The 24,101-nt window shown below is 38.9% G+C and overlaps 2 protein-coding genes across 4 annotated transcripts in view; both read right to left on the reverse strand.

The window, feature by feature from the left end:
• The window catches only part of mpl (MPL proto-oncogene, thrombopoietin receptor), a 10,008-nt gene extending 8,591 nt beyond the window's left edge, over positions 1–1,417 (reverse strand). Inside the window, exons 1-3 of the mRNA XM_032525148.1 lie at positions 1,105–1,417; positions 672–792; positions 156–325 (exon numbers count right to left, since the gene is read on the reverse strand). Of these exons, the coding sequence (XP_032381039.1) occupies positions 156–325; positions 672–792; positions 1,105–1,216 (403 nt within the window). The 5' untranslated portion in view covers positions 1,217–1,417. The remainder of the gene's footprint in view (positions 1–155; positions 326–671; positions 793–1,104) is intronic.
• A 2,586-nt stretch (positions 1,418–4,003) lies between these two features.
• tie1 (tyrosine kinase with immunoglobulin-like and EGF-like domains 1) lies at positions 4,004–21,609 on the reverse strand. Of its 3 annotated transcripts, XM_032525145.1 has the most exons (24): positions 21,304–21,604; positions 20,036–20,329; positions 19,775–19,885; positions 19,452–19,607; positions 18,410–18,541; positions 17,810–17,950; positions 17,563–17,691; positions 16,749–16,894; positions 15,788–15,932; positions 15,517–15,675; positions 15,062–15,202; positions 13,614–13,916; positions 12,762–13,052; positions 12,041–12,234; positions 11,737–11,883; positions 11,581–11,644; positions 11,337–11,447; positions 8,289–8,479; positions 7,433–7,546; positions 6,544–6,614; positions 5,512–5,552; positions 5,227–5,318; positions 5,033–5,132; positions 4,004–4,360 (listed from the first exon to the last, which is right to left on the reverse strand). In XM_032525145.1, exons 1-22 carry the CDS (start codon positions 21,416–21,418, stop codon positions 5,287–5,289), a joined length of 3,228 nt encoding a protein of 1,075 aa, XP_032381036.1. In that variant the 5' UTR covers positions 21,419–21,604; the 3' UTR covers positions 4,004–4,360; positions 5,033–5,132; positions 5,227–5,286. The 3 variants fall into 3 exon arrangements, with proteins under 3 accessions (XP_032381036.1, XP_032381038.1, XP_032381037.1); XM_032525147.1 differs by lacking the exon at positions 13,614–13,916 and having other exon boundaries at positions 21,304–21,606; XM_032525146.1 differs by lacking the exons at positions 4,004–4,360; positions 5,033–5,132; positions 5,227–5,318; positions 5,512–5,552; positions 6,544–6,614 and adding an exon at positions 7,184–7,299 and having other exon boundaries at positions 21,304–21,609.
• Positions 21,610–24,101: the final 2,492 nt, after the last annotated feature.

Consider the following 24,101-nt stretch of genomic DNA (forward strand, 5'->3'; position numbering starts at 1 on the left):
TTCTGGTGCATTTACAGCAATGTTTATTAATGTACACTGTCCCTGTCAAATAAATTAACAAAATAAAAATAAATAAATAATAATATGTTTTTTTTCTTCCAACAAGTGATAAATCTATTTTCATTCTTTTTATGTTTACAAAGTAAATGTCTTACCGTGGTCCTCCACAGAGACAGTCCGATTGTAGAGGACAGTGTTGGTTTTGGGCTCAACAACTTCAAGGTGTATAGCCACAAACAAGGACACATCTGATGTAGGAAATGAGCAGATGTGGAGGAAAGTTCCCTCTTCTGTTCTCTGGACAGACATTTCACACATTTTCTCTCTGGGAAGGGTTGATCAGAACAGTAGACATGTTGGTATTTATTAATCAATCAATCAAACAAACCATTTGTGCAATTGTTTTACATGTGATTCACAAAAGACGTAAAACGTGTGTAAGTTTAAATGTGAGCAAAGAAATTTAAAAAGAAAAAAACAATCAAAATGAAAAACATATAATAAATATAATACAAGAGTATGATGTATGTGGGTTATTAGATGTGCAAGGTGGAGAGGCCAATTGGACATCTAAAGTTCACAGTAAGAACAACATATAACAAATATGACACACTTTTTGTTAGAGGTCTCATAGTATACATAACACAATCAATTTATTGTTTATAACATACCTGTAAAAATTGTAAAGTAAATCGTAAGTCCCGTTGTCTGCAGTCTCAAAGAAACAGGTGAAATCCTCTTCCGTCCGGGTGAAACATTTAGGATCCTGTTCATCCTTCAAGAGGAAAACATCTGCTCCAGAAATGACAAACATAATACATGAGCACTCCTGCAATACAACACGTCCCCCAAAGTCAAACATGATGGCCTTCCTTAATGAAAGCAAGCTGTGCATCATATTGAGGTTGTCTTACAGTAAGATATTTAGTGGTCACCTTGTGGGAACAAGACCCATTTATTAGCATGGAGCGCTTCTACCTACAATGTATTACTTGTTCCCAAAACTGAACGTCTTGTTCCCACTTAGAAAAAGCGACATGTTTCATGTAGTGCAGATTCAGATTGTATTTAATAGTACAAAAATAAACCATATGCGAGCACTACCTTCCCTTGACAGATGATTGACAGGTCCATCCTTGCAATGTATCTCAGGCACTGAGCCCATTTGTATCCACAAGCCAATAAAGAGTATCTCCCACCTGCAGGGCAAATTCATGGTAGATTGAGGTATTATGTTTGCTAAACCACCATGGCATTTAAACTAACACAGCACATGCTTGTGTCTGTGCATTGTGTGTCCTGTTTGTCATGTCTGTCATACATGGTTCTGAGTAGGCATGGGTGGGGTTAAGCAGTGCTGAGGGGTTGGCCCAATGTGAAGAGTTGTGCTTAGAGCAGGAAGTGGGCTTTATGCACAGTGGAAATAAGCACCAAAAAAGGCAGTTTGTCAACTGAAACTATGGAAATATTCAATTTAATTTTTAAGGAGAGGAAGAAGAGGACATACTTTATAAATCCCTATAGGGCAAATTCAATTTTTGAATTTACTCTTAATCACACCTCCTAATTAGACACAATAACAAACGGGAGATGGTGCTTATGAGGAAACCTAGTAGCCCACATTTCCCAGTCTATCATCTAGCTGGGTTTGCAGTTTTTTTTCTTACTTTGAATACAAATTCTCAATTGATTAGCTTTTATTCCCTTAGTCTATGCAGATAGAGTAACAAAGGGTTTAAGATCTCATGGTGGACTTCAGGAAAACTAGGAGTGGAGAACACTAAGTCAAGTTCCTCGGTGTCTGCATTCACCAGACCCTCTCTATGTCTCTCCATGCCTACTCCCTAATGAAGAACACACACGCTTGCTTATGACATTTGAGGAGACTGAAAAAAGTTCCCAGCACCCTCTGCTGATTTACAACATCCTTACCTACTGCACAACAGCATTGTACACCACCATGGTCCTATTCTTCAAATACACCTAAACTGGTCCAGGATTTCATGACAAACATCTAAACTGGTCCTTCGAACTATTAGAGGTTGATTTGTTAATCTAATGTGAAGTTAAAGAAGTGAACAGTGTGTTTAATTTAAAAATGAAGATGAATAAGTAGGACTAGAAACTGTGCCTAACACCTTTTTTGGAGCTGCAGATATTCTATGAGATAAAAGACCTGCCACATCTTGCATAGAGCAGATCAAAGGCTCTAAAACCAGATATAAAGTTGTATGACCACGCTAAATGGACTTGATTTGGGAGATTTATATTGACATTCTGTAGCAAGTACCCAATATCTAAGTGACACCTTTCAAGCTAGCATTAGCCCTGACACCATAGTGCTTCCAACCAAAATTTGGCAAACAAAGAGGTTGGGGCAGTGGGAAAATCTAAATACAAATATTAAAATGAAAATGAATGTCATGGTGTTTTTTTGTTCCTTTATTAAACATTTGTGTTGTTGTACAGCTGGTGTATTTTTGTGGGAGTCCTCAGGAAGCTGGCCCACTGATACCATGTTTGACAGACAGTTATGTGCCTGTGGTTGGTTTGTGGAGGAAACCCAGTGACAGCTCAGCTCAGTGCAGCAAGGGAGATCAGTGTTCCTGAACTCACCAAAGACACTTGGGCCCCCAGCAGCCTGGCTTGTGGTTTCTCTCCATACTTACTATTGAGCAGGCCAGCAGCAGCAACAACAACAAAAACACAATCATCTTTGCAAAAGTCGACATCCTCAGTGTCACAGAAACTGTAGTTTATAACTGAAAACTGGACTAACTAGTATGCACATACACAACTACCTGTGGTGAGTCCTGTCACCACACAAAACGTTTTTTAAAGGAACCAGTTAATGAAAACATACTGTACATTATCATATGATGGATATATTACCATACATTGTGTTTGGTTGCATAAAGGTAAACTATAATGTTGATAGCTGGTAGACTAGCTGTGCACCTGGCCTGTATAGGTAGCATTTTCCAAACATCTGCTCTCTGGCTCACTGGTGGAGCTTTGTATGTATGGAGCTAGATGTGTTTCTTTATCACATGCAAGAAAAAAAAAAAATGTTTGAGATCAAAAGTTATCACACTGATAGCAAAAAAGCATTTCATGAGAGTAAAAAAAAATATATTTGAGAAAAAAAGTTTTCATACCAATCAAAATTATTTTCACATCGAGAGAAAAATCCTGAGACAAGAGCAAAAAAATTGCATCAAGAGCAAAGAGAAATCTTTTTTATACTGATAGCAAAAAATATATACTTGAAAGTTTAAAAAGTATTTTGAGAGAGATTTCTTTTCTCAGAAATAATTTGAAAAAATTTCAAATTTTTATTTAAACTTTTTTTATTCTCAAATATTATTATTTTCTGCTATTGGTATGAAAACTTTTTCTCTCAAATATTTTTTTTCACTCATAAAATACTTTTTTGCTATCAGTGTGATAACTTCTTCTCTCAAAAATCTTTTCTTCTCTCAGATCATTTATTTTCTCGCATGTAATAAAGAAACAAATCTGCCTCCATATGTATGCATATATATAACATATGGAGCATCTACCATGGTTGCATTTATATCAGTCTGTATCTTTGACTACATTCAAATAGGAGGCTTGATACGTCTATGTGACTTAAAAAAAGACAACAAATATATACAGTAGTTATACATTCACATGGCAGTGATCGGCAAAAAAGTAAAAGAGATGGTATGAATGAGGCTGCTTTTAAGTGCTACATTGTACGTGTCTTTCATCCTTTTCTGACAGTCTGAGAACTTGAATAAGTGTGATCCACTCTGCGTCCTTCATATTCATAAAAAGATTTCCTTCTCCATTTGGAGCAATGGAGGGAAAATAAAGTCCAGCGTTGGCACCCCACAGACCCTGTGGTGTTTCAGCAGGTCACATAGCTCGTTATTCGTTGCATCCCCTCAACACTCCTAGAAAAAGATCCAGCATTGTAACTTTTGTAACAGCAAGAGATACAATGTTGTGTCTTTTGTCTGGGACTGTTTTGTAGTAATAAGGGGTCAGCTTTTCTCAAAAGGTTACTAGCAATGGCATCTCTCCATCCAAGGCCCAGCGATCCTTCTCATCTCCTAATGCCTCTGATAACTCCACACAGTGTCCTTTCACAGTCCTCCATTTATAGCTGGGTGGCTTTGGTAGAGCGCCTGGTCCTCCTGTCTTGTCGTTGTGCGGCAGGGAGGTGGCAGTAACGTGGCGACCATCCTCGGGGCTTCCTCTTGAGGCTACGTGGCATGCTAGGGTCTGAGGGGGCTGGTAGTCAGGCCTCCTCGGCTGTGGCGTCTATCCCGGCGTAAGTGAAGTTCTCAAAAAGAGCCATGTTCACATAAGCCTGGAAGATAGGGGGAAGCTTGTGATTTAAGATTTTAAAACAACAAAAATATGAATGATATTTTGGCGCACACTGGAGGTTGGATTCTCCATCTGTGTCTCAATGCTGAAGCCTCATAACGCATTCATGTCATATTGTACTTGTACCACACATTGAAACCTACAAAAGTGCCACCAAAATGGAACCAAATGGCTGCAAAACTACAATTTGCAGTGTTTCAGTGTAAAAAATTCCCAACAGTAACACCCTGTATGTAACTTGACAACCAACACAGCAAACTTTAGACTGCATTGTTAAGTATCTAATGTGAATATGGTTTTAGAATAGAATAGAATAGAATGCCTTTATTGTCATTATACCCAGTAACGTACTTGTGCAATGAGATTAAAGCAATCCCTTTGCAGTGTTGACACAAAAAATATAAGAATATAACAGTATAAATATAACAGTATAAAATATCAAAATATAAAGTCAAGATATAAAGTGTAGTGACTGTCTAGTGTAGTGACAAAAAATATAGATAACAGTATAAAATATCAAAAATATAAAGTCAAAGATATAAAGTGTAGTGACACTTTTAGCAATGGGGTAGCCATCTTGGAGTCACGTTTGAACAACAGGACATTTTCCTATTCTTCCTTTTCTGCGGACATTGTTTGGATTCCGCATTACCTTCCTTGCCTCCTGCATCCTGTTGAGCTGGACAGAGATCTGGGAGAAGGGGGGTCTTTCGTAGGGCCGATCCCTCCAGCACTGCTTCATCAGTTCATAGCTGGACAGAAAGAGAGACATTGATAAACAGGGTAGAACAGAGAAAAGGAAGACAGGATGAAATGATCATTAGCTCCAAAATGCTGACTACTTACACCTCATCTCACAGTTTTTGGGCTCTCCATCCTGAAGCCTGTGGCAGTTTCTCATAAAGCTCAGCGCACGTCATCCCACAATATGGTGTCACCTGACACACACACACACACAACCCACACACACACACACACACACACACACACACCCCACCCCCACACACACACACACACACACACACACACACAAAAGAAGTAGAGAGTTTATTATGGTGATTATAAAGTATAAAGTATACATTATGGTACGAGGAAGGGCGAGGTGTCACCACAGGTCGTATGCTTACTTACCTAAGCTTACAATTTCCCAGAGGAGAACACCAAAAGACCACCTGGAAGAGAAAATTGGATAGAGATGTTTGTAAAGTAGGAAAGACAGGGTAAAAACATATAAGGGGTTTGTTTGTAACGTCTGCAAATAACCATTAACTCAATGTCTTCACCAGGGACTTCCTTTGTTGATCATATTAGGTTAAAACGTTGCAAATTAACCAGCATCATCTCAAACCTGCTATACAGCTAATTATTTAATATTTTAAATCCAGTAAAATTATTGCATTATGAAGGTAGAAATGCTACTGTTGCACCTGAAAGGTCCTGATTTTCACATTTGTACAGTATGGAAATTTGAATTTTTGAATGATTAAATATAGGTACAGGAATTCAATGATAATGCAAGTTTTCTTAACATCACAGACAAGAAAACCACTGTCTGAACAACAACAAGCCACCTTCTTTCCTGCGATCTGATTAGCGACAGAATTCAAGAGAAATGCCACTTGTTTCACATGTCACAATGCCATGTGGTAGATCATTTGAAAAGACAAGTGATGTTTGTGCTGTCTGCCTGTCTATTTTGTCTTTGTTTATCTCTTCTCCCTCTGTCTCAGATCTTGTTCTCCACTTTTCCCTCACACTTTGTTTCTTTCACTAATGTTTACAACTCTCTGACCCTACAGGGAGCCTTCACACTTCTTCCGTTAGTTGTCCTACGCTCTTCAAGCTGTGTATAAATAGGCTCCGGTTGACAGACCAAGTCTGTCTGCTAAGGTATACCGCAGGCTTCCTGGTCGTGCTTATCAGTTACACAACACACTGTTACCACGCCACAAGTGACAGAGGGATGATTTGTTTGCAAGCCTGCCGTGTCACTCAATATGCCCTAACAGCTCTCTGAGTAGTTTTAAATACAGATATAATTGACGCTCTTGGGTGACAAACATTATGAGCTTTGCTTGCCAAACGTCACCTGTTGCAGTGAGTGCAATAAAGTCAGGAATTATATTATATAATGGATGAGTTAACAATGTACTGTACACTCACACATCACTCTTGGTCGTATACACGCTGTAGTTCAGGGACTCAATGGCCATCCAGCGAACAGGCAGCCTCCCCTGAAAGCAAACCGATTCATGTGACAATTTCTTACATGTTGACATATACACTTGCTGGAAGAGTCTGATTGCGAATATTAATCCCATCATCCCACATATTATCAGAATCTCTCAGTTACTGTCTAAACAGTAGGTTATTTGATTGCATTTAACTTGACGTGAGACCAGTAGGCTAATTGGTGCCACAAATGTATATAATGTGTAGATATTTACTGGTTAATATCTGTTGCAGTTTGTTTGTGCTTGTGTTGATCAGAGCTGAAAAGATTAATTGATTAATCCATTAGTTGGCAACTATTATATTATTCTGCAAATACTTTGATAATGATATGGTTTGAGTACTTTTTTTATGAAAAAAGGAAACATTCTCTGCCTCCAGCTTCTTAAATGTGATAAATGTTTTCTAGTTTCTTCACTCCACTGTGACTGTGAGTGCCATAAAAAGACTTTTGAGGACGTCATCTTGGGCTTTTGGAAACACTTATCAACATTTTTTTCCCCAATCGACAATGAAAAGAAACTTGCAGCCCTAGTGTTGATTAATATTTTGCCATTTCACAAAACCTCTAGTTTTTCTCTTCCAAACGTGAGCATGTGTGTGTGTGCATTACAACAACCAATGCGATTGCAGTTGTCATACCCCTCTCTCTCTCTCCCCGTTTCCAGTCTGCCTCTTCTCTGTCAACTATCCAATAAAAGTAAAAATACCCACAGAATTATAAATAAAGTGGAAATACATTGAATACATCGTCTTCCAACCATCTAGTGCCCTCTGTTGGCTGTTTTCTGAAGAAAAAAAACAAAACATGACCACTCACCATTGTCTTCTTAACGTACACTTCCTCACCACGCGACAGACCGAAGTCTGCTATCTTCGCCACCAGGCTGTCTCCTACGAGAACATTCCTGGCTGCCAAATCCCTGTGGATGAACTAGTACAAAGTGGAAGAGAGGAGAGGTGTTGTAACTGGTAATAATACTAGGCCTACTGCATGAATCCTTTACACAGAAACATTATAATTTATATATGTTTAAACAGAATTTTCATTATAGTTTTGTTAAGTTTTTGTTTTATTGAAAGTTGTAAGTTAAAAAAGGACAATTTTGTAACGGCAATTTTCTATATGTCATATCAGCAGAATGATGTAATAGCTCAAGCAAGCGTTGTAAAATGTTCTTCTAAATGGACCAAAGACATAAACAAACTTCTAAGATAATAACATGCTTGGGTAATATAACACAATAACATCATTAAACATATAAGATTCTACTTAAAATGGGGTGTAACATATGATGTTGTTAATGGAAAAGCTCAATTATTGCAGGTACTTTTGACATGTTGAATGCTGTCAGCTTTATAACATCATCTACAAAATACTTAATTAAGCAATGTGATTATAATAATTTAATTAGGTTGCAATCAATAAGATATATAACTGATTGCATTACATTGTTACAGCTCTTCCTCACTCATGTTTTTAATTAAGTCTTTAGAAATCATTTAATCACTTTTGTTTTTTAAGTCATTTAATTACTTTTTCAACATTGACTGTCAAAGGGCCATTTGATGAAAAAGCCTGTGATGATTATGAAAGGTTTGAATTTTTTTTTTTTTTTAAATGCACTTATCCACACAAATTTAAATATAAGCACCCACCCACATGCTCCTCCTACCTGTTTGTCACTTAGGTAGTGCATCCCAGTTGCCACATCTACAGCAAACTGCAGTAGCTGCTGGGAGGTGAGGGTGGAAGCAGTGCCATGCTCCTTGGCAAAGGCAGGATCGGTCTCCAACACTCGACTCTTCCTTAAAAAGTCCAGAAGGTTACCATAGGGAGCGTATTCGATGGCTATGTACAGGTAACCTGAAAAACACAGAGAGGGAAGAGAAGTTCACCCTGTCTTAATATGTGATTTAAAATTGCTTTGGGGACACACATAATGTATTCAACATTACAGAAAATGTCTCTTAATGTTAATGGGATTAACAAAGTTAAGGCTGATGCTAATAAACATGTATTTTTCTATCTGTTCAAGTTATTAGCAGCTCAGCTCCCCACAAACTGTGGCAATGAGCTTGGCTGGCCTGCATACAATAAGTTGGGAAGAGACCCAGCTACAGTTGGTACGGGGCTTAGCCTTGAACAGTTCAATTTTGACACAGAGGTAAACCAGACCTGTTTATGGAATCCCCACAAAGATTAACCAGATGGTTTGTTAATAGATGGCAAGGTCATGAAGTATTTGTGCGTGTTGGAAGGGATTCATATTGATTTTACCAGGACAAGAGAAAGTGCCAACACAATTAGTTAATACCATATGTGGAAGGAAAGAATAACAGGACGATGAACAGACTGGCCAAAGAACAGGAATATAATATAATTATGTTCCTTCTCAGCTACAACAACTCATGTTAATCAGGACATGCTGTGTTTCCTCCAGCAACGTCTTTCCAAAACAATTATATTTTCTCAAAATGAAACACAAATGTCTTTGTCATATCTATATAATAGGGTGTTGTTTCCAGGTATACACTTTCTCATCTTACCAAGATCTGGAACAAATTGACTCTTTAGATGTTAACATTATGAAAGAATGTGAAGCTGTGTGCGGCCATTCAGCATTAAAAGGTTGAACTTAGGAGTTATAGATGGTTTATCTCTATGTTGAGAGTGTACAATTAATCAGTGAATTAGCTCTTGTCCAGTGACCAACTTTATTAAAACAACTCTGTATGTGTTGTCATTGCAGTATATCAGCATTATATAACTTGTGTTCATTTCCTGACGTTCAACCTTTTAATGCTGAATTACCCCTGCACACACCTAATTCTTTCACAATGTTGATATCTGAAGAGTCAATTTGTTCCAGATCTCGGAAAGATGAGAAAGTGTATAACTAAAAACAACACCAAATATCTTTCCCCTTTAAACTAGATAATTACAGACAGATGCTGAATGGATCAAATGAATAAAAGCCTGAAACCAGAAGATAATGAAGCAGAAAACTCCCAAAATGCCAAAAACAGCTATTGAGCAACAGCTATTGCTACCACTGCAGGCCACTTTCTCTGTTGCAATAAGACATGTTACCAGCTTGGGCAAAGGGAGAGGTAATACAGAGAAAACAAGTGCAAATTGTATGTCAAAGACATATTACTCCCTGGATTTCTTCTTCCTCTCTTTCCTTTTTTATTTCACATCTTTACCTTCCAGCCTGCTTTCCTCCCTCCCTTTTCCCTACAACAATCCTTTCTTCCTTCCTTGCTTTCTCACCCTCTACTTCCTTCCTCCTTTCCTCCATTTTACAACCAGTTTGCAGGTTGAGCACAAGGCCCGTCTTTCCATACTATACATTGAATGTATGTGTCAACCTTTTAAATTGTTTTTGTGTAAACTTAATACAATATCATGTTGTGTTACTCATGACTGTTCAAAATTGAGATATTCATAAGAATGAATACAGCCTTTTTGTACTCCTTTTACTCAATAAAAAAGTGAACCTGAGTTAAACAACAGATTTAACACATTACAGTGAAGGTTTGCAGAGTCAAGTGCTACTTGAAATTGAAACCGGTGGGGAGACACAGTGAATAAGGCAGATGTTTATTGTTCGAGGCTGATTTGGTTTTGTAATGTCCTCACTGATTTACTTCCCATACTAGACTTCCTCTCTCACATGTTATCAATCTTTGATCAAACAAAAGCAATTGAAATATTTAATGCAAAAGCCATTGAACAAAGCCATGAGAAACTGATACTCCATGGTAAGACCTGGGGCCAAGGAAACCTTATACACACACATAAATACATGACACAGTCGTATGCTTGTGAGCAAATGGACAACTCAAACAAAAGTCATTGTGCAAAATGCTTCTGGCAAGCAAGGATTATTTAGCTTGGACACATGTTGGTGCTTTCCAGGTGCAGATGAAAGAGGATCAGATGGGAGTGTCTCTTTGGATCCCAAGCAGAAATAATTTAACATGTTCTTTTACAGTACTACATACAGGTCTACATTTAGTAAAATCAAGATAGATAGAAGTAGGATTGGGTCAGGGTATTTACTGCAGGACACTGACTAGTATGTCAGTAAAAATCAGTCTTTACAAAAGTCAATACTCACTCATCTATATATTAGGAAAATACTTTTAGATAATTTGAATATTTGGAAAGTTCCACAATACATACCAATAAACTGTATTAATTAATATAAATGACCATAAAACATTTAAGCACAGGCAAGATGTCGCTAAACTTGCTATGGATGAAACCATAACATGGAGCTCACGTATTAATCACAATGGATCATCTACATGCCAACTGATCAAACTCCACCCCGCTGATAAAGACCATGTGATACTGGGTTGAACGCTCCAGAGAAACAAATTGTAAGTGGACCTTAAATTTGCTTTGGTTTGCTTGGTTTTATTATTCCAGATATATTATGCGTATGACAAATAATAAGGTAATACAATCATTGGTTTATGTTGTAGCATATTACATAAATGGCCAATGTCCACCAAATGACAAATAGAAAGTTGAGTGTATCACACAATGTATTAATGCCTAGATGCTAAATAAGCAAGGAAAGGCAACATACAAACAACCTTCTTAGTTTTGCACCCAACAGCCAATAGATTGGTACGATTAAAAACAGCATTACACATCATAACTATCAATAATCAATATCCATAAAAACCACTAGGTGTCACTCACTCACCTCTATTCTCACAGGCCCCTATCAGGTTGATGATGTTGGGATGCTGGCCTAGTTTACACAGCACCTCCAGCTCCCCTGCAAAGTCTCGGTGGTCATTCTCTGAGGCAAAGTCTGCAGGAAGATCAGCATGCACGGCATCATTAGACAAAGTGCAAGCAAAGCAACTTCAGTGAGTTTGTATGTGATGCATGCACGTTATTTATGGGTATCTCTGAGTGCATGCATAAATGTGCGCTAAAGTTACCTTTCAGCATCTTGATGGCTGCACTCATTTTGCTGCCATCTTTCTTGATCATTGCTTTGATGACCTGGTTTTAAAACAGTTGTTAGCTGAAATGTTGAACCTATTGAATAAAGGATGGCAACTAAAAGAGAAGCATTTATGTAAGAGCCCAAGCACCTGGCCAAAGTTGCCCTCTCCGATGACATCTTCAAACTTTATGTCCTCCCACTCCAGGATTGGATAGGTAAGCGGCTCTGGCGTCGGTTTGGGCCTCCGTGTCAGGGTCAAAGTTCCTGAGTTAAACTGTAGAATAGTCTCTTCACCCTGGAGGTATTAACATTCTTGAGCTTGGCAATAAATATAAATTTAATTTCTTTACAGTAAGATTTTCTCAAACCTCAAAACTGAGATCTATCAGATCAGATGTGATGTTATTTAAGAATTAGTGAACTCCTCAGCTTTCCAAAACTGGAATCCTTACCGATCCAGACTGATAGGTGAACGTGCGCCGACGGTTGAGCAGCGTCTTGCGAATGAAGAAAAGAGCCAACAGTGCCAGCAGGATAGTCACACATGTGACAGTTACCGAGCCCACCACTGCCACCAACAGCTGGTAGCTGTCCCCAGAAGGCCTTCCAGCCACACCCTGGGTGGTCGGGGTTAAACTCTGAAGGCCTTTTTTTGGCAGAGGGGAAGAGATGGAAAGAGAGGACAGAGGGGCAGGATGGAAGATGGAGAGGAAAAAAAAAATTGGGGAGATGGAGATGATTTTCAGACAGTGGAGATAAATATTCTGTCTATGTATTTTAATCTTGAATAAATCCCAGTCCCCGGGTGGGTGGTCTTGTTCTACGCCACCTGGGAAAAGCCCAATTTTGGCCACAAGAACAGTAGTGTAGAAAGTTTCCACTGGCAGCTAATTTTAGCTTGAAGGGAAAATAGATGTTTGCCCAAAAAGCTATAAAAGTCCTTTCTTTATATCAGTACACTGGTTTATTTATTCATTTTGAAAATATAAATTGTTCTAGTAATCCAGAAGTTGTGCCTTTTTGCTGTAACACTGCTGCCCTGGTGTGCCAACCCAGAGAGGATAGGCTTACAACAAGATTTTCTCAAACTTTGCTGGTCTTACATCCCACAGTTAGGTCCCAAATCTTCATCCTCAGTATGAAATAATCAGCAGACAGTGACTTCCTACTCACCATCCCCTTGTGTCATTGCCTGAACAAACTTGCTCCACTCTCCCGGCACTTTGGAGAAAGCCCTCACTCTGAACTGGTAGAGTGTGCTGCCGTTGAGGGCTGTCACATCTTTTGTGGTCTTGTTCCCATCATCTGTGTCCACCCAAGGGTGAGGGGTCCCTTGGCCAACTGGTTGGTACTCTATGACATATTTAATGATGCCACCGTTGGGATCTTCAGGGGGCTGCCACTTCACTTGAATGGCTGACATAGACAGAGGCAGGGCCTGGATGTTGCGTGGGGATGATGGACCTGAGACACAGAGACATTATCATAGTTAGGGCAATCAACAGTAATTGTGTAAAACTATATTCTACAATAAAATTACAGCTCAAGTCACAGGCGTTGACGCTTTGGTGTTCTGGGAAAGCTTTAACAACAAAGACAAGGGTTTAACAGCATCCATTGCCTTTCTGACTGACATTGTTCTTACTGTTTTTTTAAATTGGATTTTTCCTTTTGTTCCTTACCTTTCACTTTTTAGCTGTTAATCTTATCCTCAACTCAATTAAAGTTTGTGGGCAGAGAGAGAGAGAGAGTCACCAAGCAGTGAGCAAGCACCAATTAAAGTTTTCTTTTAAAAACAAGTGAGTGTTTAAAAAATAATATAAAAAGCTCTTCATCATCCCACTTTTTTATTGTTTATTTACCTTTTAAAAAATACGAGAGAGCCTTTACATACAACATACTCTATATTGTGTTAGGCCTCTTGCTTTGCCAAAAAACACTGTTAATGCTTAACTGCATTGGAAATCCTGGAACATTTAGAAGGAGCCTTCCTTGCAACTTATTAACAGCAGAGTTTCTAGTTACCCTGGCTGTTGATGCGGAAGTGGTAGGCTTTGGAGGGCGGCCCCTGGCTGCCACAGTTGATGAGGCGCACCACCACGGTGTAGTCTTTCTGGTACTCCAGCTTGTGGAACTTTGTGGAAAGCACAGTGAGCAGAGTGGTCTCCTCCAGAAGTTTCTCACTGTAGGGCGGTGGCCCGAAGAGCTGCACTAAAAAGCCACTGGCTGTGTCAGCGTTAATGCCATTGTTGGCGGGCAGTCGCCAGCGTACAGTGACATTGCGGCCTTCCACCGAGCTGATGTCAATCTCAGGTTGAACTGTGGGCTCTGCAGCGACAGAGAACACAGGATGAGCTGAGTGGACTAACAGCTCCTTGGGAATTTCTCTCACTATGTCAGTTACTGCTCCCTCAAATGGATCCCTGAGCTTCTGAGGGACGGATATAGTTCTTTGACGTGATTTGGGACATTTACCTCAAATTATGTTTCAATTGGCTGCCGTACAGTTGTTAGGACTGTAAGCTCACAAGCAAGAAAGTACTAGCTTTAAATTTTGGTCTTGGTCCTTTCTGAATTGACCTTCATGGTTCATGTGGGTTCCGTAAGGGTGCTGTGGTTTCCCTTCACAGTCCAAAGGCAGTTTGATAGGAGATCTGAATGTGTTTGTAAGTCTGTACCACAAAACCAAAACTACATAATAATTCTAAGCAGGCTTTGTGTAAGTAGTCTGTTTACATGGGGAAAGATGCGTTTTGGTGAAGTATACAGTACAGACGACAGCAACCAATAGATGAATTGCTACCATAAATACAGTGTTTTTAAATTTTAAATTCTCACTCCATAGTCTTAAACTGTTGAGTGGTCCTTCTCAAAGGCGTACAAGTCACTATTACAAATAGTTTGTGCTTATGCAAGAGACCAACGTTCCCTTGTAACAGATAAAATGTGTTCCATTTCACACATTGACCACATATTGCCAAAGAGTCAAACTCAATATAACGATAAAACTATGACAACCCAAAACAATAATTTTCCTATTTTTGAACAATAATTTTCCCATTTTTGTTTTTCTGTACTCACACACTCAGATATGCTCTCTCCCTCTACACCACAATCAGTAAGGAATCAAATCCCTGACTTCCTTGTGACTTCTAGCTGACTGATGACAAAGGTTTTTTTTTTTTGTTCCTGTAGTTTTGATCCCATAGGGTCCTCATTTTATTTTTAGCAAAGAAGTGCCCAATAGATCGTTTCACTGGTATCTTTTTATATTCGTCCCTTACTTGAGTCATTATGACAGATATGATCACAGGAGGAAAGACAACTGGCTCCTGTGTAATAATAATAATTACATTAATTACATTAATTGTGCTTGCTTAAGTTCTGTTGTCCTGCGATTTGTTCCCAGGCAACATTTCCTGATAAATATACTCATGATCAGATGTGTGTGATCCAAGTTCTGTGGGTCTTACCGGGACAATCAGTCTCCATGATGGCCTCTGGCCCTGGGGCCCCCTCTCCGCCTTCCCCAGGACGACTCAGCTGGACCCGGACGCGGTAGCGGGTTGAAGGCTCCAGGTTCATCAGTGTGATGGGCTCTTTGTCACTATAAACTGAATGAAAGTGGATGTAGGAAAAACTGTTTACATTTCATTGATAATTTTAGGTTTAGATAACAATTTTGCTTAACCCATACATCTACAGAAGTATTATAGACACACAGAATTGCAAATGAAATTATTAAAAAGCAATGATGTACTTCCCTTCGTAATTGTAGATTACACATTCTAACCTAATCTTATAAAGTGAAATAATAGTGATTACTGGTTACTACAATAATTACTTTTGTTTCTACTCTGGAATGAAGCACAAGTAAAAAATAATCTTCTGATAATGTTGCTTGCAACACCTTTGAATGATATCTTACCTATGATGGAGGACCAGGAGTCTCCATTCTCCACAGGCTTGTAGAGAAGCCTGGTGGAGGATATAGGGCCGTCTCCTCTGTGGGAGTCCACCGGCATCACAAGCAGCTGCTTACTCCTTTTTTCCAGCAGTTTGGGAGCAGTAGTGGGCACAGGGGGCTCTGAGTAGACACAGCAAAACATGCGTTGCTGTGCGATGTGCCTGCATACTGGAAAATAATATGTTGTCTTCTCTGTTTATAACTGTACTCAAAAGGAACCGGACGCACAGACCTTTAATGGTGAGGTTGAACTTGAGGGAGTCCTGGCCTCCATTGGTGGACACCCTGCACTCCCACAACCCTCCTTGTTGAGCGCTCAGACGGGGGATCTCAAACGAGGCTGTACTCTTATGCGAGTCCATAACAGTGCTAGAAGCCTAAGAGTAGAACATAACACACAATAGAATGCGAAAAAAATAAACATTGACTGGACCTATTCTTGCTGCTGCTTGGATTTGCGCTAAGAATGGCCTCACTCTAAGTGATTTCTTTTTTTTTCCTGTGTGAAGTGTTGCTGGTATCAGATTGGCTATATTATCAAAGAAACAGCACAGAATGAATAACAGAATTTGAGCATGTCTCTTATAGGCAACACGTGGTAACTGCTGCACTGTAGAGTGATCCAGCCCTATCTGTTCAGGCCATTGTGTTTTTGACTTCCTCCGAGTTTGACTTAAACTTGTAATCATCAGCCCAATCTTAAAGGCATAGTACAAACTGCTTTATTTATTTCATTTTACATTGTTTAGAGTGATTCATTGCCTTATACACATTTAAAGAGTTAAAGTGTGGTTACTGGCTTTCTAGCTGAGAGTCAGATGAGAGGAGCAATACTGCGCTCATGTCTGAGTGGTAAGAACCAAGAAGTAACCTTAGCTTAGCATAAAGACAGAAAAAACAGCTAACCTGGCTCTCTCCAAACTAGTGAAAATCAGAAAAAATGCACAATTATATAACAAGAACCATGATACTGTATGATGACGACACCCTTGGTCAATCCTCAAGGCACCAACTTTGGAAATTACTGTACTAGTTCACCCTCTCCATGTGTGGCCTTGTATTTCATCTCTGCCTGACTACCTTGTCTTACGTTTTGTCCAACCTGTGTGTTTTGTTTATTTTCATATTATACATATTATTATTACACATATTATCTTGGTTGGAGTGTTACAAGCAATTGCCGGTCTTTCTACCTTGAGCACAGTGCTGTCCAGCTTTCGCAGCTCAATGCTGTTGTGGCTGGGCAGGGGGTTGCCTGTGGCTGAACAAAAGATCCTGGGGCTGGAGTTTAGATTCCACTCCAAACTACCATCCAAATTCAAGATCTGGGGAGCCCGGTCTGGAAATGGAGATAGGCATGGAACAGAGATTAAGAAAAGGTATAGGGTGTGTATAATGACAGAGGAAAAGGATGTGATTCACTGGATAGGAATCAGCGTCCATAGCTAATGCTATTTTCAAAATTCCCAACCTAAATACGTTTTGTTAGAAATTCAAAATATCTCCAAAGATTTTGTTTTATGTTTAACTTGTGCAAAATTGACAGTTTTAGGTGCAGTACATGTCGGCCGGTAAGGTTGAAAACTAAAAAGAGAAAAAACAAAATGGTTGCAGACTCAAGGATTTACATGCCAATAAATTCTACCGTTTCACCAGATATGCCGCCTTCATCAGGGTTTCATTGGGATTCTGTCATAAACCCTGATGAAGCCAGCTTGTCTGGTGAAACGGTTTAATTAAACTGCATGTAATCCTGGTATGTGCGACTGTGTGTTGTGAGTTCTGTAAGTTGTGCATGTTAATAAATGTTTGCTGTTGTGTTGAAGAAGAAGGTGATGGTGTTTGGTGAGCAGGATGATGAAAAGTGAAATGTGCTGTGCAGTGATATATATATATATATATATACAGAATACAGTATCAATGCAGTCAATTCCATTTCACAGAGGAGGTGGGGTTAAATGAAGAAATGGAGCAAAAGAAGAATTAATAAGATGGGGCAATACCTACCAGACTTCTCACAGTTCTGTCCTCTCCATCCTGTCAGACACTGGCATCCAATGAAACGGTTGCAAATTCCTCCATTCTGGCATTGACAGCTCAGGCTGCAGTCTGGTCCATACATGTCACTATAGCAGGCTGACAACAGTAAACAGAAAACTAGATTGCATTGTGTGACACACAAAAGAGTAAAAACACATTATTTAACCTATAGGCTTATAACTTTAATTAGAAATTCAAATGATGCAGTGCTCACCCTGCTCACAGCGGCTCCCAAACCAGCCACTGGCGCAGGAGCAGCCGTAAGGGTCTGGTAGGCAGAAGCGAAGCCCCTTGCAGTTCAGCTCGGGGCCACATGACTCCTGGCAGTTTCGGCCAAACATTCCTTCTCTGCAGGCTGCAAACCATCAGAGAAAGACAAATTCACAAATGTGTTTATTTAAATTCTTTGAGTATTGCTGGACATGCCTCAACCTGCCTTACAAAACACCACAGAGGACAGAGTAGCTAGTCTGCCAGTGTACTCATCTGTAACCCACAGACTTTTTAGTGTATAGTTATATTTTATTGCATTATTAAAAGACAAACTGCTTAGACAAGGTTGTTACCCAAAGGTTGTGGAGATTTAATGATTATCTAATGTCATTTAATGAAATGGACCTCACAGGGAGTCTTCTGACCTTAGGAACTAACAACTCAAAACATGCACAATAAATAAAAATTGCGGTGTCAAAATGTACCTAATTTGGATCGATAGAGCACAAACGCAACAGTGGATTGACTTTGACTTGAATTTCTACTACTAATTTCTACTACTATTGTGTGAGCACGGTGTATCGAGTAGTACAGTACAAACCTGTCTCACATCGTGTCCCCATGAATCCTGGAGGGCAGATACAGTCTCCGTCGACATCGTGACACCATCCGCCGTTAAGACAGTCCGGACAGTCCTTGTCACAGTAAGGACCCCACTTCTTACTGGGACAGTCTACAGAGAAGTAGAGTATATAGAAGAAGAGAGTATATATATATATATATATATATAGATATATATATCTATATATATATATATTGTTTGTTTGAACCTGCCTGTAAATTAAGTTTCTGCTTTCAGGCTATGGGGGGGGGGGGGGGGGGGGGGGGGGGGGGATAGGGGGAATCTCAAAGCATGGTGTTAATACTGTTGATCTTGCTTTACAATACTAAGTTACAGGAAATTAAAGAAACATATGCTATCTCACTAAAGGATAAGCTCAAAACTAACTCTAATATTTTTATGCTGTTATTAAAAATAGTTAGTAGTTAACACATAGTAAATTGACATTTGGTGAAATGTGAAACGGGGAAATAGCTAGCATGACTCGGTCCAAAGGTGAAATTGTTTTACCTACCAGCACTACTAAAGCTCACTAAATCACACATGTATCTCTTTTGTTAATCTATACAGAATAACAAACATTTGTGGTTTACATGTGAATAAGACTTTTGACTATTTCTTGGCCAGGGGCAGTGACTTTTTACTTATCATTTTTTTAATTCATTTTTTTATTATAAGATATAAACCAAATCTTCTGTAGTGTCTTCCCTCTTATCTGTGGTCATTGGGATTTCTGCAGAACATAAAGGCCATTTTAGGCTTATTTTTCCCACACCAACCTTTTTAACTTCCTCTATCTATGAGGTGAATAATTGCATGAATGTGAGTAAATATATGTGAAATTAGTCACCTTTTTCATATCCCTCCTAGTATACTAGTAGCTTCCTGGGACAGAATGTGTCACATCTGCACATGCAAAACTGTTGTAAAAGCCTTTAGACAATCTGACCCTGAGCATGAATGGCTGCGTGGTTGTGTGTGTTTCTTTTTTTAAGTGTGTGAATGTTAGGATCCAACAAACCTCTGACAATGAGCCTCATCCAGGCACCCTGAAGGGGGCTATCCCCAACATAGCTGGCACTGTAGATGCCTTGATTGGCAAAAGCTGCATTCTCTACAGTGAGTACAGCTGTGCGATTGATCACATCGTTCCAGTGAGTCATATAATAATAGTTTCCTATATTGAAACACATAAAAATACATTATTGGCATAGTGTATGTGTCACAAAATAATCTTCTTTCCTTATTTGCACAAGATCCTTGATCAAAACCTGTAAGTGCATGTTTTGTATTAGTGGACAGTATCATACTTGCGTCCTTCTTGAGTTGTGTGTGATGGCTTACCGTTGTACTTCCAGGTTACATCTCTCTTTTGGGAGCTGAGTAGCTGCATGCTGAGGTGCACTGTTTCTCCTTTGTTAGCAGTCAGTGTGAGGTGAGTGGGGACAAAATTTGCTATAAAGGAACACAGATTCATATTCAAGCAGGCCACACAATCCAAACTGGATGTATAAGAAAACTGTAGACCATAAATAATCTGATCTTAGTTAAGGCTTGGTCAGTAAAAACCTTTTTTTGAACAAATTGTATAACGTCTCAACCCACCTCTGCCAAAGTTGTTGATCATTGTGACCGTCTCAAGTGGGGGAACTTCCTGAGTGGATTCACAGTAGAAGATACCGATATTATCCAGCTCACGGAATTCTCTGGCCACTGCATTTTTGTTCCTGATATGTACTTTAAAATTTGGCTTCTTGGAGAGTATGAGGATTTTGTTGTCTCTCTTGATGTTCAGCTCAACCTGGTCAAGACTGCGCTCTCCATTGATACAAGAAATGGAGAAGTGATTAACGTTGGTGACCTCCGCTGTGGAGATCATGGTCAAGTCGATCACAGCATCTGCAGGACAGATCATAGTATTTATGATATACAGTACAGGTAAGCTATTAGAGTCATATGCAGATTGGTTTAATTATCAGACTAAAATGATCCAATAAATCCTTTGAGTCAAGAGATTTGGCATCAAGCATATTCTCTTGTTTAGGCAAGTAAATGGAAAATTCTACCATTTCAGGATAAGACCCATAACTATCATAGCCTCACATTTTGAGCAAGAAAATAAGCTGTTGCTTGTAAATAGGATGTTAAAATCGGCTGCACACACACAATTCACACAAGAAAAGGAAAAAAATGTATGTAAATCATGATTAAATCTGTCTAAGCATCTCTATGATGTGATATTGAACTGCTCACTCTTCATACAGCATTGTTCATCTCCATTGTTATTCAAATATCTGATGCAAATTTTGATAGAAATGTTCATTTTCTGATCCACTGAATCTGTCTTTTGTATTAAAATGACTTTTTAAATTACAAAACTTTGACACATGAGATGAGGATTGAGAAAATGGCAATGTTATCCCAACTTTGCACAAAATCTTGATTAAAAACCAAAAAAAGCCTCCAGGAATGTGATTATTTGAGTAAAAGTGCCAAACCCAATCACAGTCAGTACTGTGTGTTACTGTCAGTTTGTCCGACATTCCTTCTCACTGGTATTTAAGCCCCAGGTCCGCAGAACAATGGCAGGAAACATGGATGAGCTCCCGTTTTCCCCAAAGGGTTCACACATCCACACTCCACACTCCTAGGGTATTTACGACTTTAAGTACAGTATATATATAAACATATATATATATATATATATATATATATATATATATATATATATATATATATATATATATATATATATATATGTGTATACATATATACACACAAAAATGCCGGGGGCAACCTCAATATATTTGCTAATATATTTGACCTCAATATAAGTGCTAACCCAAACAGCCTTAAGATAACTTCCCCCTTACCTGATAAATGAAGGTTGTACAATACAAACAACCACAAAATCCACATGGTATTTTTAATCCTCATTGGGAAAAACCTTGTTGCTGATAAATCAGGTTCACAGGGAGAGCTGTACATCCAAAATAGTGACACTGCGTCACGACGAGTGGTGCGCTTTTTTACGCATACTTTGGCGAATCACTCAGAGCTCCCGTTCAGGTGTAAAATATGTTCGTCAAACAACTAGCGGTCCTGTGTAGCTTTCAGAGATGGTACCACGGTCACACTAAGCACAAGTTGGACCTCAGCTTTCTCTGGGTGGGAAAGGAAGGAAGAGCGTCACCAGACAGCGGAGGACTGCTGGCGCTCCAGACCTCCCCGATCCGATTAATATATTTATGACTTACTACTTGTTGTTCCAATACAATATGATAACCACTCTACTTTTCTTTGAATAAATTGATAATTGAAATACACTACGAATGTATACTGTTTAGCAGTGAACGTTTTCACTTTTAATCTTCTGTGGCACTAGTGGCTACTCTAGTAGTACATAAAAAAAAAACATGACAATCAAAACTTATACAATATAGATAATACTATCCTATAGTAGTTGATTGTCTTTTTTTAATGTAGTAATAATTTGGTTGTGTGTTGCAAAACAAACATGTAAAACATGCAAAATGTGAAGCAGCAGGATTTTTGCGCATGTCAGATATTTCAAAATATTACGTTTTTGGAGAATTTAAACCCAAAATACATGCTGATAATTGCACAATACATAATATCTACCCATAACTGACATGCATGTGTGTGGCCCTACACTTTGCATGCCCCATGTGTCCTCAGAGCCTGACATTACATTTTATTGCTGCCCTGATTTTCTTTTTAAAGATGCTGTAGAACATCAAATGCAGAAACAGCTGGTATCATGTTTTGCCAAATTCAACAGCTTTGTTCTTTCACTTCAATAAATTGGTAACAATCCTTACAGCTTTTATGGTCAGCCTCCCCCTTCCCTCACCGTTATAATCAGTCAGCCTCAGGAAAGGAAGAACAATATGCTTGTTGTGTCTATTCTGCCATTTCAGCCCTAATTGTTAAAAGTGCTTTGCTTTCTCACTTTGAAACATCCAGTTAGAAAAACTGCACATGCCTTTTGTCATTTTCTCTTTCTTTTCTTTACATTTCCTTGTGGCTTCAGACAATTGACTTGAAGTTGACTCAACTTCTTATTGTCTGAGATATCCTGTTTTCGATTGCAGGAGCTCACCCAGCTTTCTTTAGCCTGCAAGGAAAATTCTATTGTAAACTGGAATAAAACAACATAAAATAATTAGTTTCAAGGAACGGCCACATCTGAAAAAGTAAATAATGTCAAATCCAGTAAAATGTCAAATAGTGCATGAATTACACATTAAAAACCATAACTAAAGAATATGTCCTGCTGGTTCAAATTAGCTGAGATAAAGAAGAAAATCTAAACTGAAATGGGTAGACCCAGGTTGGAGCTATTTTGTCTACAAATCACAGTGTTTCCATTTTGACTTTTGGCAATCAAAAGGTCTTGGCTCATATCTGTATTGTTCCTTTGACCTGTTAGTGTGACCTTAGTAGCTCAGAAACCAGAACAACTTCTTTTAAAAGACTGTGCTTATTTCCTCTGCACACACTTCAAAAACTCCCACTGATAGGAATGGACTCAACAATGAGAATGATCCTGAACTGTAAAGAGGGAACTGCGCGGTTGCAGCACTTACCTATGTCTATGCAGTATACCCAAAGGTTTGCAATTAAACAGTATGCAACAAACAATACTGTCAAATTAGTTTTGCACATAATTGAGTAAATGATAATCATCGCAGGTTTTGCCGAATGATGTAGACTCTGTGATGAAAGTTTAGGGAAACATGTGAGGAGGAGAACAAAGGAAGGAGTGCAAAGACAGAAAAGATAGAAAAGTGCTGTGTGCTGCAGACATTGCTTGGTGGAGCTTCTATAGGAAGCCAAAAGGGGAAAGATCAAAGGCTGGGTCAACACAGAGGATTCAGCCTCTAGCTGCATTACATTTTTTCCGATTGCTTACACACTGAAATCAAAACTCAAGGAGAAACACATTGGCCCAGATAACTAAGCACAATGTTAGCCTCACATAGAACACAGAACTTTGTCATGATGCCACGTCCTTGCAATTCTAAAGCACTGACTGTCAAATTACCACACATAGGAACCAATCTGTGATACACAGCCATCAGGTGCGCAAACACAAAATTGCTTACTAGTAGACACCCCAATCAGGTGTGAGCACTATAAAAATGCAGCAGGTAAGTCTTGTATTTTATGTACTGTATTTTAATTTTGTTCAGATCTTTCTTTTTTTCCTAAACTTGTAACATGTACTGTTGTTTGCTGAGCTAGTTGCTGTAGAAGCATGAAAACTGGGAAATGTTGTTCTCCATGTTGACTGATATGGGTATAGGGAGAGAAATACATTATATTTTCCTCAGTCTATACCATTGGTCTCGTGTTTAATCACTTAAAACCAAAACTGTTAAAAGTGTTTTAGGTTAGCAACAGCAATGTGTAACTGGTTCAAACTGAATTAAGTCATATATGATAACAAAATATGTTTTTTATAAATGAATGTATAGTTTTTGCCGGAGTGTTTAATTTTGCAAAGGGTCTGAGGTGTTCTGCTAGTTGGGTGTGTAGTTGTGCTAATTGTGGTGTTTTGAAAAACTTTTCAGAATAGTGCTTAAGCAATAAGGTGTATATGTGTGTGTGTGTGTGTGTGTGTGTGTGTGTGTGTGTGTGTGTGTGT

Source organism: Etheostoma spectabile, chromosome 9 (genome assembly GCF_008692095.1).
Source record: "Etheostoma spectabile isolate EspeVRDwgs_2016 chromosome 9, UIUC_Espe_1.0, whole genome shotgun sequence".
NCBI classification, from domain to species: Eukaryota; Metazoa; Chordata; class Actinopteri; order Perciformes; family Percidae; genus Etheostoma; species Etheostoma spectabile.

Excerpts from the sequence above, each read along its gene's own strand:
- tie1 (XM_032525145.1), bottom strand. The coding sequence starts at position 21,418 with ATGTACAGCTCTCCCTGTGAACCTGATTTATCAGCAACAAGGTTTTTC. Across the intron at positions 19,886-20,035 it reads GATCAACAACTTTGGCAGAG|CAAATTTTGTCCCCACTCAC; the intron begins GTGGGTTGAGAC and ends GTTCCTTTATAG. Across the intron at positions 11,645-11,736 it reads GAGAGGGCAACTTTGGCCAG|GTCATCAAAGCAATGATCAA; the intron begins GTGCTTGGGCTC and ends TTTTAAAACCAG.